Source organism: Pseudorca crassidens, chromosome 5 (genome assembly GCF_039906515.1).
Source record: "Pseudorca crassidens isolate mPseCra1 chromosome 5, mPseCra1.hap1, whole genome shotgun sequence".
NCBI classification, from domain to species: Eukaryota; Metazoa; Chordata; class Mammalia; order Artiodactyla; family Delphinidae; genus Pseudorca; species Pseudorca crassidens.
The window spans coordinates 82,257,423-82,272,402 of NC_090300.1; the positions used below are offsets into that span (position 1 = coordinate 82,257,423).

The window sequence follows — 14,980 nt, forward strand, 5'->3', positions numbered from 1 at the left end:
TTATTATTTCTGAGACTTTACTGTCATGCAACATTTTAGGGCCATCTTTGGTGGTTGCCTTCTTTTCTAAACCTTGAATTACTCTAGGAGGTAGGAATTATTATTTTGTTTACAGGTAAGAAAGCTTGTTCATGGAAACCCTGTCCTCTGACTCTGTGGTCTTTATTCTTATCATCTGTGTCACCTATTTGGCATGTAATGTATTTTACATAATTATTTTATTTTACATATGTGCGTATATAGGTCTGTGTGTATACTTTTCTTTCCTAACCAGAATGTGAGCAGGAAATCTGTCCTATATAAAATCTTTGTGAACCTTGGGTCTATCATAGAGCCCTACGCATGTTTGGTGGTGGTGATGATGTTTTAGTGATGTTTTATTATATTAGCCAGAGGGGAAAAACAGTGTTGTGAATCTATTTTACTTTAAAAAGGCTTTCAACCGGAAGTCTGAGGTTTCCATTTATAACCAGGAGAAAAGCAGAGCATCAAGAAGTTGAGGTTTTGGAATACCCAAAGTTTGTGCATTTATTCATTGTTTCAACATATATAAATACTAAGTACCTACCACGTGCCAAGTGCTAGTTTAGCCTCTGGGAATATAACAGTGAACCAAAGAGGTAAGAAGGCAGCCACCAAGGATGGTATGAGTTTTGCCCTTGTGAAGCTTACCTTCTAATGTGAATTTTCTCTAAACATACATCTAAATGAAATATGTTGTACTAGCCCAGGAAGAAACAAATAGACTAATGGACTAAATAGAATCTAAAAATATACCCAAGTGACATTTCAGATTGCTTCTCTTGTATCCATTCATGATAAATTATCTCAGAAATTTATGATAGCTATGTGCATTTGTTCTTTTTACACCAATCTGTAACCTCATCTGACGTTATAGCTTCCTATCTTAAACCACTCACAAAAATAACTTACATTTGTATTGAAGATATAAATAAAGTATGTTTTTGAAGATATAAGTAAAACAAAATAATAAAAACAGTAGAAAAAATTAGATTATATTTTAGCTCTTAGGGTAGGGAGGACCTTTCTAAGCATGACACCAAAGGCAAAGTCATAGAGGGAAGATTGTTATACTTGACTACATAAAAATTGTAAAACTACGGTAAAACCATAATCAAGCTTTAATAAATAAACGACAGATGAGGATAAAGTGTTTATAGCCAATATAAAAGATAAAGGGTGTATATCCATGTATGAAAAACTTAAAGCTTCTACAAAAGAATAAGATAAGCCAATAGAAAAATTGTTGAGGGATGTGAAGAGAAAATATATAAAAGAATAAATGGCCAGTGAACATGCAACGTGCTGAACCTCCCTAATAAAGAAATAGAAATTAAAACAAGATGATTGGGCTTCCCTGGTGGCGCAGTGGTTGAGGGTCCGCCTGCTGGTGCAGGGGACGCGGGCTTGTGCCCCGGTCCGGGAAGATCCCACATGCCGCGGAGCGGCTGGGCCCGTGAGCCATGGCCGCTGAGCCCGCTCGTCCGGAGCCTGTGCTCCGCAACGGGAGAGGCCACGACAGTGAGAGGCCCGCGTACCGCAAAATAAAAAACAAAAAAACCAAAACAAGATGATACCATTTTTCACCTAGCGGATTGACAAAAATATAAAATATAACATTAGGTACTATTGAAGGCATAGTAAAGTGAGCACCCTCATACATTGTTGGTGGAAGTATAAATTGGAACACCCATTTTGGAGAAAAATTTGGTATCTAATCAAAAATTTTTAAATATGTGTCCTGCCACCCAGCCATCTGACTGCAAGGGAAAAATTCATCCCACAGAGTACTATCATGAGTACCTAAGACATATACTTTGATATTCATTGCAGCATTGCTTGTACTAGCATACACTCTGAATGACTTCCAGTAGAGGAGATGTTTAAATATATTTTGATACTCTCTTACAAAGGAAACATAGCATAATGCAGCCATTGGAAAGAATGAGATAACTATATCCACTCTCCTAGAAAGTCTATGTGCCAAGAGTTGTGCTGGGCTTTCTTTAAAAATGTTTCCAGAAAACTTGTTTTTTAATGATCTGTATTTTACCTAAAAAGGAATGATTTTTGGATCCTGTATTATGGCCAACTCTTTTTTTTTTAAATATTTTATTTATTTATTTACCTTATTTTTGGCTGCATCAAGTCTTAGTTGCAACATGTGGGATCTTTCGTTGCGGCACGGAAGCTCTTCGTGCCGGCATGCAGGCTTCTCTCTAGTCATGGCCTGCACATTTTCTCTCTCGTTGTGGCGTGGGCTGCAGAGCGTGTGGGCTCTGTAGTTTGCGGCACGCGGGCTCTCTAGTTGAGGCGTGTGGGCTCAGTAGTTGTGGTGTGTGGGCTTAGTTGCCCCACGGCTTGTGGGATCTTAGTTCCCCAACCAGGGATCGAACTTGCATGCCCTGCATTGGAAGGTGGATTCTTTACCACTGGACCACCAGGGAAGTCCCCAACTCTTTAATATAAAGGGTGAACTGTGGTGCCAGTTATGAAGAATAATAGCTTAAAAAGTGAGAAGTAGGTTATTTGGGAATATGTTTTGTGTTTCTTTACTCTTTTATGTGGGAAGGAATATAATGAACATTGTAATGGAAATTGGATTCATACTGATCTGGATTTGAATACTGACTCCACCACATGCTGGTGGAACCGTGACAAGTTTCTTAACTTCTTCAAACTTTACTTTTTTTTAATCTGTAAAATGTAGGTGATTAAAGGCTCTACCTCATAGTCCTGTTGTGAGGATTAAATGAGATAATGCATATGAAAGCACTTAGCACAGTGCTTAATTCATAGTAAGCACTTAATATATGTTAGTGTTTATTATAAATAAGTTAAGATTATACTTTTTTAAAAATGGTATCTTTGAGCTTTGAATGCCTTAATTAAAAGAATTTAATTTTCTTTAAATTTTTTAAAGAAAAGTTTTAGCGACAAATTGAATTGGGATGTGGATTTTTTTAAGATAATTGATTTATTCACTATGCTATTTATAAACAAGCTTTGGTTATCTTATAATAACATTTCTGAATTGTGTGTTGGGAATCCCCAGGACCAACTCCAGGTTTAGTAATTTGCTAGGAGGGCTCATAGTTCTCAGGATATAATCATAATCATAGCTATGATTTATTACACTAAAAGGATACAAAGGAAAATCGTCAAAGGGAGAAGGCAGATGAGGTGAAATTCAGAGGAGAACAGGTGCAAACTTCCAAGAGTCCTCTCCCAGCGGAGTCACATAGGACATGCTTAATTCCTCCTTCAGTGAGTTGTAGTAACACGTTGAAGTGTTGTTTACCAGGGATGCTCACTGGAGGCTCAGTGACAAGAGTCTTTATTGGAGATGGTCATGTAGGCATCCTCTGCTACTGCATATCAGAATTCCAGACTTCAGGAAGGAAAGCAGGTGTTCAACATAAACCACATTGTTTTTACAAAGTTTAGGCCCAGTGAGCCAGTCATACTAGGAAATTGGTGGAAACCCTCCTGAAATCCAAGTTCCTAGACACCAGGCAAGGGCCAACCTTGTAAGAAGACCTTTAAAAAAGATATCAGTCTTAGGCCTGTATTAGCTCATTTCTGCACACTCGGTTTCTCTTTTATGATGAAAGAAAATTAACTCCTAACCTAGGATTGTTGTGCAGATTAGGGAGAGTGAATGTGAAGCACCAAGCACAGTTTCTGACTCTTAGAGAGTGCACAATAAACAGTACCTAGTGTAGCTGTTACAGTATGGTATAAGGGTCTTTAGCTCTTTTAGAGGTACACTAGTTGGAAAAACCAATTTCTCCCTATAAGGAAGAAATGAGAAAAATCTACCCTTCACTTCTTGAACCAAGCAAAGCTGCTGTCATTTATATTTCAAACATTATTTAGGGGGTGAATGTTTTAGGCTGTTGACCTTTATTTTTCTGATTTTGTCAAATATAGGTGGTATGAGAAATGAAGCCAATGGGTAGAGACCCAAGGATCTTATCTCTAGCTGCTGAAGTTGCAGTAAGTCCTGAGCAGAATGTCCCTGTTATACTGTTGAAGTTAAAAGGTAAGAAAATCTTTTTGTGATCGGCTGACACTTAAACAAAACAAATTCCATCATGGGTACAATTTTAGCATTTGTTTTTAATTTGTTCAGTGAAATCTTAACACTGTGATAAAGTAGTGATTTCTTTTTCCTTTTTAATGTATTTTTAGTCATTATTCAACCTATAAAAATACGGATAACTCTTGGATTTATTGAGCAAAAATAAGTATATCTTATTTCCTTTTGCCTTAGAAATAATAAACAACACACCTTTTGGAAGCTCAGAGTTGAAGAAAGTCAAACAAGATATATATTGTTATGATCTCATTCAGTATTGCCTCTTGGTCCTCAGTCAAGATTGTTCTCGAATCCAGGGTGGTTGGACTACAATTTCCCAGCTTACACAGATATTAAGGTAAAATGAACAATAAATCAGCTTGTTGTTAAGGGATATAGTAGTAGATTCTTTTTTTTTTTTTTTTTTTTTTTTTTGCGGTACGCGAGCCTCTCCCTGTTGTGGCCTCTCCCATTGCGGAGCACAGGCTCCGGACACGCAGGCTTAGCGGCCATGGCTCACAGGCCCAGCCGCCCCGTGGCATGTGGGATCTTCCCGGACCAGGGCACGAACCCGTGTCGCCTGCTTCGGCAGGCGGACTCTCAACCACTGCGCCACCAGGGAAGCCTGAGTAGATTCTTAATTTCAACATTTGCTTTCTTTGCTTCATCTGGCTAACAAGCATTGGCATCCCATGGTATGTTATGGATGTACTTTTCCTTCATACTATATATTATTATTCCTAACTGTATTTGTGAATATTTCACTGTCAATTTCACTCCATAAGCTCTACGAAGATGGTGATCTTGTGCTCACCACTGAATCCCAAGGGCCTAATAGACTAAAGAATATTGAAGAAATAAATAGATTAAGGCACTGGCTTTATACTGGAAAAACTTACAGTAGACGTGGGATGACAGTCATGTGGATTTATCATACAAGGCAGAATGAAATAGGTGCTGAAATGAAAGGCATAAGCAAAGGGCTGCAGAAGAAGAGATACAGAAACTTAATTTCACAGTGTATTGGTATAGCTGTCTCAACTGTATATTTCATTAAGTAACCCAAATCATGTCAATAAATTTAGAAGCAGCATTTACTGATCAGTAGATGCTAGATCAGCCATGCTAGAAATTTTGAGAAAAAGATCAAAATCTTTTTTCATATAGGAGGCAATAAAATAAATCAGGTGTTCTCAGTGTCTAAGCCACTTCCTAATTAAGTAACTGAAAATGCGCAGTACTAGTTGGATCTTAGCTTTTGAAACTGCTTATAATTAAACATAGATAGATAAAGGCCAGATTCAAGGTATACAGTTAGGAAAAACAGTTAACACATGTAATATTTTTTAATACCTTAATTTTCAAGATTAATTATTTCCTTAAGTAAATAAAGCCTTATGTCTTTGTATTGTTAGATATGTTAGCTCATGGAAATATTGATGGAGCTAGGCTCTCAGAAGTGGACTCCAAGTCTTAAGAAATCCCCATGTTTGTGAACGTACAAAAAATGTATTTCATTTATTAACATTTTCAATGAAAATAGTACTCTTAATTAACTTTAGAAACCAAAGGGAAAAGAGAAACTGGTACATGTGAGTGTAAGTCTATTGACCTTAGGAACTGATACGCAAAAAAAAAAAAGACACTGAGCATTAGTCAGTTTTTAGTGCACTCAGTATGTAGTCACTGTTGCTTATCAGTGTCTGCACAAGCCTCTAACATCGATACTTACTTATTAGAGTACACACAAAGAGACCATTCTTGGATTGGGGACTTTTTTTGGTATTAGTCTGTACAAATAATTCTTACCGTTGAGGCTTTTGAATATACTCGTTTCGTATCCAGGGGGTGACTTTATGTGTGGTTTCAAGAGGACCCATTTCTCTAAATAACCTTCTCTCTTTCAATGTATATTGTAAACTGTTCCTACTAGACTTTTTGCTGTCTCCTCTTCTGATGTAGGGAATGTGCAGTCAGATATTTTTCAGATTTTAGGAAAGTAGATCTGTTGGAAAAAATTGATTATCTGTCCCTTGTAGACTAATGCTACTCTAGCTATTTTTCAGCTATCTGATGTGTAAAATGTATCAGTTAACACATATGTTACTCTTGAATGGTATTCTATTGCTTTTAGAGTGTGTGTAGCCCCTTCACTGAAAACTTGCCTCTTTCTCTTTATTGTGAGCCAAGTGTATTTTGTTTCCTGAAGGATTGACAAGTAAGTTTTTAGGACAGGTAAGGCCTAGCTCTAAGTACAGGCAAAATCCACACCACTGTTTACTTGTTACTTGTTAAGAAAGTCGTTACACTAATTTTCCTGTAAAAGTTCTTTATTGGCTTGGCAACAAAAGAAAGATACTAAAAATTCTCATTAAGGCATGGTGTCTATAGAAGCTTTAGCATTCATCTAAAATTTATAATTAGCACAAACTGAATCACAAACCTGTGCTCTTATTTCAGCCATTGCTGTGTGGGTTTGGAACCAGGAGAAGATGCAGAGGAATTTTACAATGAATTGCTTCCATCAGCTGTAGAAAATTTTCTGGTTTTGGGGAGGCAATTGCAAACATGTTTCATCAACGCAGCTAAGGTATATGTATTTATTTAGGGTTTTTTGTTTTGTAGCCAAAACAAGTTAATTCTTGAGACGATGTTCCACATTGTTTTTTCAGGTGTGCAATATTTGGCTGAAAGTACAATTAGAGTAATGGATTCAAACATTTTGAAAGCTACGACCAAAAAAAAGAAAATCTCTACATTTGAAATATTTAAAGTGCTGACTGAAGCATATTGTATGACAATATGCTTTTTGAAGGATCTGTTTTACTACTCAGTTTTGAGCATCACCCATAGACATTTATTTCCATAACATTTTCCTAAAACATACTTTCTACTTAAATCAGTAGTGGAAGAAAGTATTGTTCTTTAGGCCCAAGGCTTTTCTCAGTAGCTCCAATGGTGAAGAAGAATAAAGGTGCACTTTCTATATGCTCCTTCAGATCCTCTCTAGTCAAAATGTTTCAACCTCAACATTTGGGTTCATTTCAGTCCAACAAGTATTTCTTGGGTGAATTATGCTGGATGCTATATGTACTTTTTTTTTTTTTTTTTAACCTATGGATCATTTAGAAGTTTGTTGCTTAGTTTCGAAATATTTGAGGGTTTTCTTGCTGTTTCATTGTTATCAGTTTCTAATTTAATTCTGTCATGTCAGATAACATACTCTGTCATTTCAGTCCTTTGAAGTATTTTCAGACTTGTTTTGTGGCACTCCATATGTTTTATAGTGGTGAATGTTCCATTACAAGCTGTCCTTGCTTTGCACAGTGCTGTCTTAACTGAAATTCATGGATATCAGGGACATGTAAAGCTTTTGATATATACAGATTTCATTTAACATGGTACCATGCAAAAGCAAAGACTCCCCGTTACCTGAATGTGAACTCCTCAGTTGTAGTGTGTAATGTTCTGTAAATGTCAATTAGATCAGTTTGGATATAGAATATATAAGGAGTGATAAGTCCACAAGGCTGAAATTCCACCTTGGAAGAGTTCTTGGCTACATGTACATTTGGGCTTACTGCCACATCAGAGATAGAGCAGATTCAAAACTTTTGTGAATTATGAAGGGAAATAATGTAAGTCACTATAGGATGTTAAGTTCGATTTGAGATGCTTTGGGTATATAAGGAATACACATAGTTTTGGCTTTAAACAACTCTCAGGCTAATAAAGTAGATAAAACCTCTAGGTATTTCTTATAGAAAACATAAGACAGATATATTTTTAATTCAAAAAAATAAGGTTAAAAAGTTTAAGAGTGAAATTGAGCAAGATATACAACAGTATGGACAAAAAAGTGGTTTGAGTATGAGTATTGTTGGCAGAGAATTTAACTTAATGGTAGAGTATATGGGTCACAGATGCCACTTCTACCATCTCCATTGACATTTTGAGGGATGCTAGCAGTAAATAAATCTTTGCATATTTGCTAGATATAATTCAGTTCAGTTAAAGCAACATGAACTATAGAAATTGTGTTGAACTTGATTTCTTTTCTGGCTGTGCCACAAACTAACTCTGGGTTCTTGGGCAAATCACTTGATTTCACTCCACCTCAACTTCCTCCTTTGTAAAATGAATTTCCATCTCATGAATAGCTCAGACCAGAAAGCTTTATGTTTTCTTCAAAGCACTTTTATTTAATATTCCCCACTTAAAAGCAATAATAATTATATTCTTTTCATTTATATAGTCCTTCAATACTTTTCATAATACTTTCTTATTCTTAGTCATGGTATTTGTATAGAGATAAAAAACTGTTTAGTATATACATCAAAGGGAGTAAATCAGCTACAAAAAAAAGAGGGCCACTTGACCACAGAACAAATTAAAATGGTGAATAAAAAGAAAATGACGAGAGACAGGATTCAGTGCACAGGGCCAGGAGGACACAGAAGTGTCCAGAATCCAGGCAGGAAGTTGCTGTCTGAGTCCATGACTCAGGTTCCAGTGGAGCAGGTACTGGTATGATAGACAGGCTGGTAGGGCAGGAGGACCAGCTCTCCTTGGTCTGAAAGCCCAGCCTCTGCCACTGAGCCCATCCAGTTTTTCCTGTCACACTAGTTTTTTAACATCTTTATTGGAGTATAATTGCTTTACAATGCTGTGTTAGTTTCTGCTGTATAAAAAACTGAATCAGCTATATGTATACATATATCCCCATATCCCCTCCCTCTTGCATCTCCCTCCCACCCTCCCTATCCCACCTCTCTAGGTGGTCACAAAGTACCAAGCTGATCTCCCTGTGCCATGCAGCTGCTTCCCACTAGCTATCTATTTTACATTTGGTAATGTATATATGTCAGTGCTACTCTCTCACTTTGTCCCAGCTTACCCTTCCCCCTCCCTGTGTCCTCAAGTCCATTCTCTACATCTGTGCCTTTACTCCTGTCGTATCCCTAGGTTCATCAAAACCATTTTTTTTACATTCCATATATGTGTTAGCATACGGTATTTATTTTTCTCTTTCTGACTTCACTCTGTATGACAGACTCTAGGTCCATCCACTTCAGTACAAATAACTCAGTTTCATTTCTTTTTATGGCTGAGTAACATTCCATTGTATATATGTGCCACATCTTCTTTATCCATTCATCTGTCGATGACGCTTAGGTTGCTTCCACGTCCTGGGTATTGTAAATAGTGCTGCAATGAACATTGTGATACACGTCTCTTTTAGAATTATGGTTTTCTCAGGGTATATGCCCAGTAGTGGGATTGCTGGATCATATGGTTATTCTATTTTTAGTTTTTTAAGGAACCTCCATACTGTTCTCCATAGTGGCTGTATCAAGTTTACAGTCCCACCAACAAGCAAGAGGGCTCCCTCTTCTCCACACCCAATCCAGCATTTACTGTTTGTAGATTTTTTGATGATGGCCATTCTGACCGATGTGAGGTGATACCTCATTGTGGTTTTGATTTGCATTTCTCTAATGATTAGTGATGTTGAGCATCCTTTCATGTGTTTGTTGGCAATCTGTATATCTTCTTTGGAGAAATGTCTATTTAGGTCTTCTACTCATTTTTGGATTGGGTTGTTTCCTTTTTTGATATTGAGCTGCATGAGCTGCTTGTAAATTTTGGAGATTAATCCTTTATCAGTTGCTTCATTTGCAAATATTTTCTCCCATTCTGAGGGTTGTCTTTTGACTTGTTTATGGATTCCTTTGCTGTGCAAAAGCTTTTAAGTTTCATTAGGTCCCATTTGTTTATTTTTGGTTTTTATTCACATTTCTCTAGGAGGTGGGTCAAAAAGAATCTTGCTGTGGTTTATGTCATAAAGTGTTCTGCCTATGTTTTCCTCAAAGAGTTTTATAGTGTCTGGCCTTACATTGAAGTTTTTAATCCATTTAGAGTTTATTTCTGTGTATGGTGTTAGGAAGTGTTCTAATTTCATTCTTTTACATGTAGCTGTCCAGTTTTCCCAGCACCACTTATTGAAGAGGCTGTCTTTTCTCCATTGTATATTCTTGCCTCCTTTTTCAAAGATAAGTTGGCCATATATGTGTGGGCTTATCTCTGGGCTTTCTATTCCTGTTCCATTGATCTATATTTCTGTTTTTGTGCCAATACCATACTGTCTTGATTACTGTAGCTTTGTGCTATAGTCTGAAGTCAGGGAACCTGATTCCTCTAGCTCCTTTTTCCTTTCTCAAGATTGCTTTGGCTATTCAGGGTCTTTTGTGTTTCCACACAAATTGTAAAATTTTTTGTTCTAGTTCTGTGAAAAATGACATTGGTAGTTTGATAGGGACTGCGTTGAGTCTGTAGATTGCTTTGGTAGTATAGTCATTTTCACAATATTGATTCTTCCAATCCAAGAACATGGTCTATCTCTCCGTCTGATTGTGTCATCTTTGATTGCTTTCATCAATGTCTTATAGTTTTCTGCATACAGTTCTTTTGTCTCCTTAGGTAGGTTTATTCCTAGGTATTTTATTCTTTTTGTTGCAGTTGTAAATGGGGGTGTTTCCATAATTTCTCTTTCAGATTTTTCATCATTAGTGTATAGGAATGCAAGAGATTTCTGTGCATTAATTTTGTATCCTGCTACTTTACCAAATTCATTGATTAGCTCTAGTAGTTTTCTGGTAGCATCTTTAGGATTCTCTATGTGTAGTATCATGTCATCTGCAAACAGTGACAGCTTTACTTCTTCTTTTCCGATTTGGATTCCTTTATTTCTTTTTCTTTGATTGCTGTGGCTAAAACTTCTGAAACTATGTTGAATAATAGTAGTGAGAGTGGGCAACCTTGTCTTTTTCCTGATCTTAGAGGAAATGGTTTCAGTTTTTCACTATTGAGAATGATGTTGGCTGTGGGTTTGTCATATATGGCCTTTATTACGTTGAGGTAGGTTCCCTCTATGCCCACTTTCTGGAGAGTTTTTATCATAAATTGGTGTTGAATTTTTCGAAAGCTTTTTCTGCATCTATTGAGATGCAGAAAGGTAGGTTGTTTGAGATTTTTCTTGTTTCTTGAGGTATGATTGTATTGCTATAAACTTCCCTCTTAGAACTGCTTTTGCTGCATCCCATAGGTTTTGGGTCATCATGTTTTCATTGTCATTTGTTTCTAGGTATTTTTTTGATTTCCTCTTTGATTTCTTCAGTGATCTCTTGGTTATTTAGTAGCATATTGTTTAGCCTCCATGTGTTTGTATTTTTTACAATTTTTTTTTTACTGCAATTGATATCTAGTCTCATAGCATTGTGGTCGGAAAAGATACTTGATATGATTTCAATTTTCTTAAATTTACTGAGTTTTGATTTGCGACCCGAGGTATGATCTGTCCTGGAGAATGTTCCATGTGCACTTGAGAAGAAAGTGTATTCTGTTGTTTCTGGATGGAATGTCCTATAAATATCAATTAAGTCTATCTGGTCTAATATGTCATTTAAAGCTTGTGTTTCCTTATTTATTTCATTTTGGATGATCTGTCCATTGGTGAAAGTGGGGTGTTAAAGTCCGCTACTATTATTGTTTTACTGTTGATTTCCCCTTTTATGGCTGTTAGCATTTGCCTTATGTGTTGAGGTGCTCCTATGTTGGGTGCATAAATATTTACGATTGTTATATCTTTTTCTTGGATTGATTCCTTGATCATTATGTAGTGTCCTTCTTTGTCTCTTGTAATAGTCTTTATTTTAAAGTCTATTTTGTCTGATATGAGTATTGCTATTCCAGCTTTCTTTTGATTTCCATTTGCATGGAACATCTTTTTCCATCCCCTAACTTTCAGTCTATATGTGTCCCTAGGTCTGAAGTGAGTCTCTTGTAGGCAGAATATATACGGGTTTTGTTTTTGTATCCATTGAGCCAGTCTGTGTCTTTTGGTTGGAGCATTTAATGCATTTACTTTTAAGGTAATTATCGACATGTATGTTCCTATTACCATTTTCTTAATTGTTTTGCATGTGTTTTTTGTAAGTCTTTTCCTTCTCTTGTGTTTCCTGCCTAGAGAAATTCCTTTAGCATTTGTTGTAAAGCTGGTTTGGTGGTGCTGAATTCTCTTAACTTTTGCTTGTCTGCAAAGTTTTTAATTTCTTCATCAAATCTGAATGAGATCCTTGCTGGGTAGAGTAATCTTGGTTGTAGGTTTTTCCTTATCATCACTTTAAACATGTCTTGTCTTTCCCTTCTGGCTTGCAGAGTTTCTGCTGAAAGATCAGCTGTTAACCTTATGGGGATTCCCTTGTATGTTTTTTGTTGCTTTTCCCTTGCTGCTTTTAATGTTTTTTCTTTGTATTTAATTTTTGACAGTTTGATTAATATGTGTCTTGGCATGTTTTTCCTTTGATTTATCCTGTATGGGACTCTGTGCTTCCTGGACTTGATTGACTATTTCCTTTCCCATGTTATGGAAGTTTTCAACTATAATCTCTTCAAATATTTTCTCAGACCCTTTCTTTTTCTCTTCTTCTTCTGGGACCCCTATAATTCAAATGTTGATGTGTTTAATGTTGTCCCAGAGTTCTCTGAGACTCTCCTGAGTTCTTTTCATTCTTTTTTCTTTATTCTGCTCTGCGGCAGTTATTTCCACTATTCTATCTTCCAGGTCACTTATCTGTTCTTCTGCCTCAGTTATTCTGTTATTGATTCCTTCTAGAGTATTTTTAATTTCATTTATTGTGTTGTTCATCATTGTTTGTTTGCTCTTTAGTTCTTCTAGGTCCTTATTGAATGTTTCTTCTGTTTTCTCCATTCTATTTCTGAGATTTTGGATCATCTTTACTATCATTACTCTGAATTCTTTATCAGGTAGACTGCCTATTTCCTCTTCATTTCTTTGGTCTGGTGGGGTTTTACCTTGCTCCTTCATCTGCTGCATATTTCTCTGTCTTCTCATTTTGTTTAACTTATGATGTTTGTGGTCTCCTTTTCACAGGCTGCAGGTTCGTAGTTCCCATTATTTTTGGTGTCTGCCCCCAGTGGGTGAGGTTGGTTCAGTGGCTGTGTAGGCTCCCTGGTGGAGGGGACTGGTGCCTGTGTTCTGCTGGGTGAGGCTGGATCTTGTCCTTCTGGTGGGCAGGGCCGTGTCTAATGGTGTTTTTTGGGGTGTCTGTGAACTTATTATGACTTTAGACAGCCTCTCTGCTAATGAGTGGGGTTGTGTTCCTGTCTTGCTAGTTGTTTGGCATGGGGCATCCAGCACTGGAGCTTGCTGGCTGTTGTATGGAGCGGGGTCTTAGTGTTGAGATGGAGATCTCTGAGAGCTCTTACTGATTGATGTTATGTGGAGCCTGGAGGTCTCTGGTGGTCCAGTGTCCTGGACTTGGCTCTCCCACCTCGGAGGCTCAGGCCTAACACCTGGCCAGAGCACCAAGACCCTGCCAGCCGCATGGCTCAGAAGAAAAGGAAGGAAAAAAAAAAACAGAAAAAAATGAACAGATAGAACCCCAAATCAAATGGTAAAAGCAAAACTGTACAGACAAAATCACAAAAAGAAACACACACACAGACTGATAAAAAGAAAACAAACAAAAACAAACAACAACAAAAACGAACAGACAGAACCCTTGGACAAATGGTAAAAGCAAACCTAAACTGACAATAATCACAGAAAGTAACATATATACACACACTCACAAAAAGAGAAAAAAGGAAAAAAATTTTTTTAAAATAAAAAGGAAGAGAGTAACCAAACCCACCAATGATAACAAGCACTAAAAACTAAGATAAACCTAAACCCAAAAACAAATCAGACGCAGAAAGCAAACCCCATGTCTACAGTTGCTCCGAAGTCCACTGCCTCAATTTTGGGAACATTCATTGTCTATTCCTGTATTCCAAACATGCAGGGTTTATCATGTTGATTGTGGGGATTTACTCTACTGCTTCTGAGGCTGCACAGAGAAATTTCCCTTTCTCTTCTTTGTTTGTACAGCTCCTGGGGTTCAGCTTTGGTTTTGGCCCCACCTCTGTGTGTAAGCCCCTCTCAAGCATCTGTTCCCCGCCCAGACAGGAGGGGGTTAAAGCAGCAGCTGATTAGGGCTTTCTTGCTCACTCAGGCCAGGGAGAGGGAGGGGTACAGTAGTCATAATTGGAATGCGGGCCAAGCATGTGGCGGGAGAGGCCAGTGTGACATTGCAACAGCCTCAGGTGTGCTGTGTGTTCTCCCAGGGAAGTTTCCCTGGATCATGGGACCCTGGCAGTGGCATGCTACAAAGCCTCCCAGGGAGGGTGTGAGTAGTGACCTGCCCTTGCACGTAGGATTCTTGGTGACAGCAGCGGCAGCGTTAGCGGTACATGCCCATCTCTGGGGTCCAAGCTGACAGTCGTGGCTCATGCCCATCTCTGGAGCTCGCTTAGGCAGTGCTCTGCTGTCTCTGGGCACACGGAGGAGGAATCCCCTCTCCTTGCGCACCCGGAAACAATGGTCTCTTGCCTCTTAGGCAGGTTCAGACTCTTTCCCAGACTCCCTCCCGGCTAGCTATGGGGCACTAGCCCCCTTCAGGCTGACTTCACACAGCCAACCCCAGTCCTCTCCCTGGCATCTGACCTCCAAAGCCTGAGCCTGAGCTCGCAGCCCCCACCCACCTCGGCGGGTGAGCAGACAAGCCTCTCAGGCTGCTAAGTGCTGGTTGGCACCGATCCTCTGTGCAGGAATCTCTCCGCTTTGCCCTCCGCACCCCTGTTGCTGCACTCCTTCGTGGCTCTGAAGCTTCCCCCCTGGTCACCCCCTGTCCCCGACAGTGAAGGGGCTTCCTAGTGTGTGGAAACTTTTCCTCCTTCACATCTCCCTCCCAGAGGTGCAGGTCCCGTCCCTATTCTTTTGTCTCTGTTTTTTCTTTTTTCTTTTGCCCTACCCAG

The 14,980-nt window shown here is 38.3% G+C and overlaps 1 protein-coding gene across 8 annotated transcripts in view; it reads left to right on the forward strand.

Moving 5' to 3' along the window:
• IQCB1 (IQ motif containing B1) overlaps positions 1 to 14,980 on the forward strand; it is a 46,014-nt gene that overhangs the window by 1,239 nt on the left and 29,795 nt on the right. For all 8 annotated transcript variants that reach the window (XM_067738730.1, XM_067738729.1, XM_067738735.1 and 5 more), the window contains 3 exons: positions 3,955 to 4,066; positions 4,298 to 4,460; positions 6,563 to 6,692. In XM_067738730.1, the coding sequence (XP_067594831.1) occupies positions 3,967 to 4,066; positions 4,298 to 4,460; positions 6,563 to 6,692 (393 nt within the window). In that variant the 5' untranslated portion in view covers positions 3,955 to 3,966. The remainder of the gene's footprint in view (positions 1 to 3,954; positions 4,067 to 4,297; positions 4,461 to 6,562; positions 6,693 to 14,980) is intronic.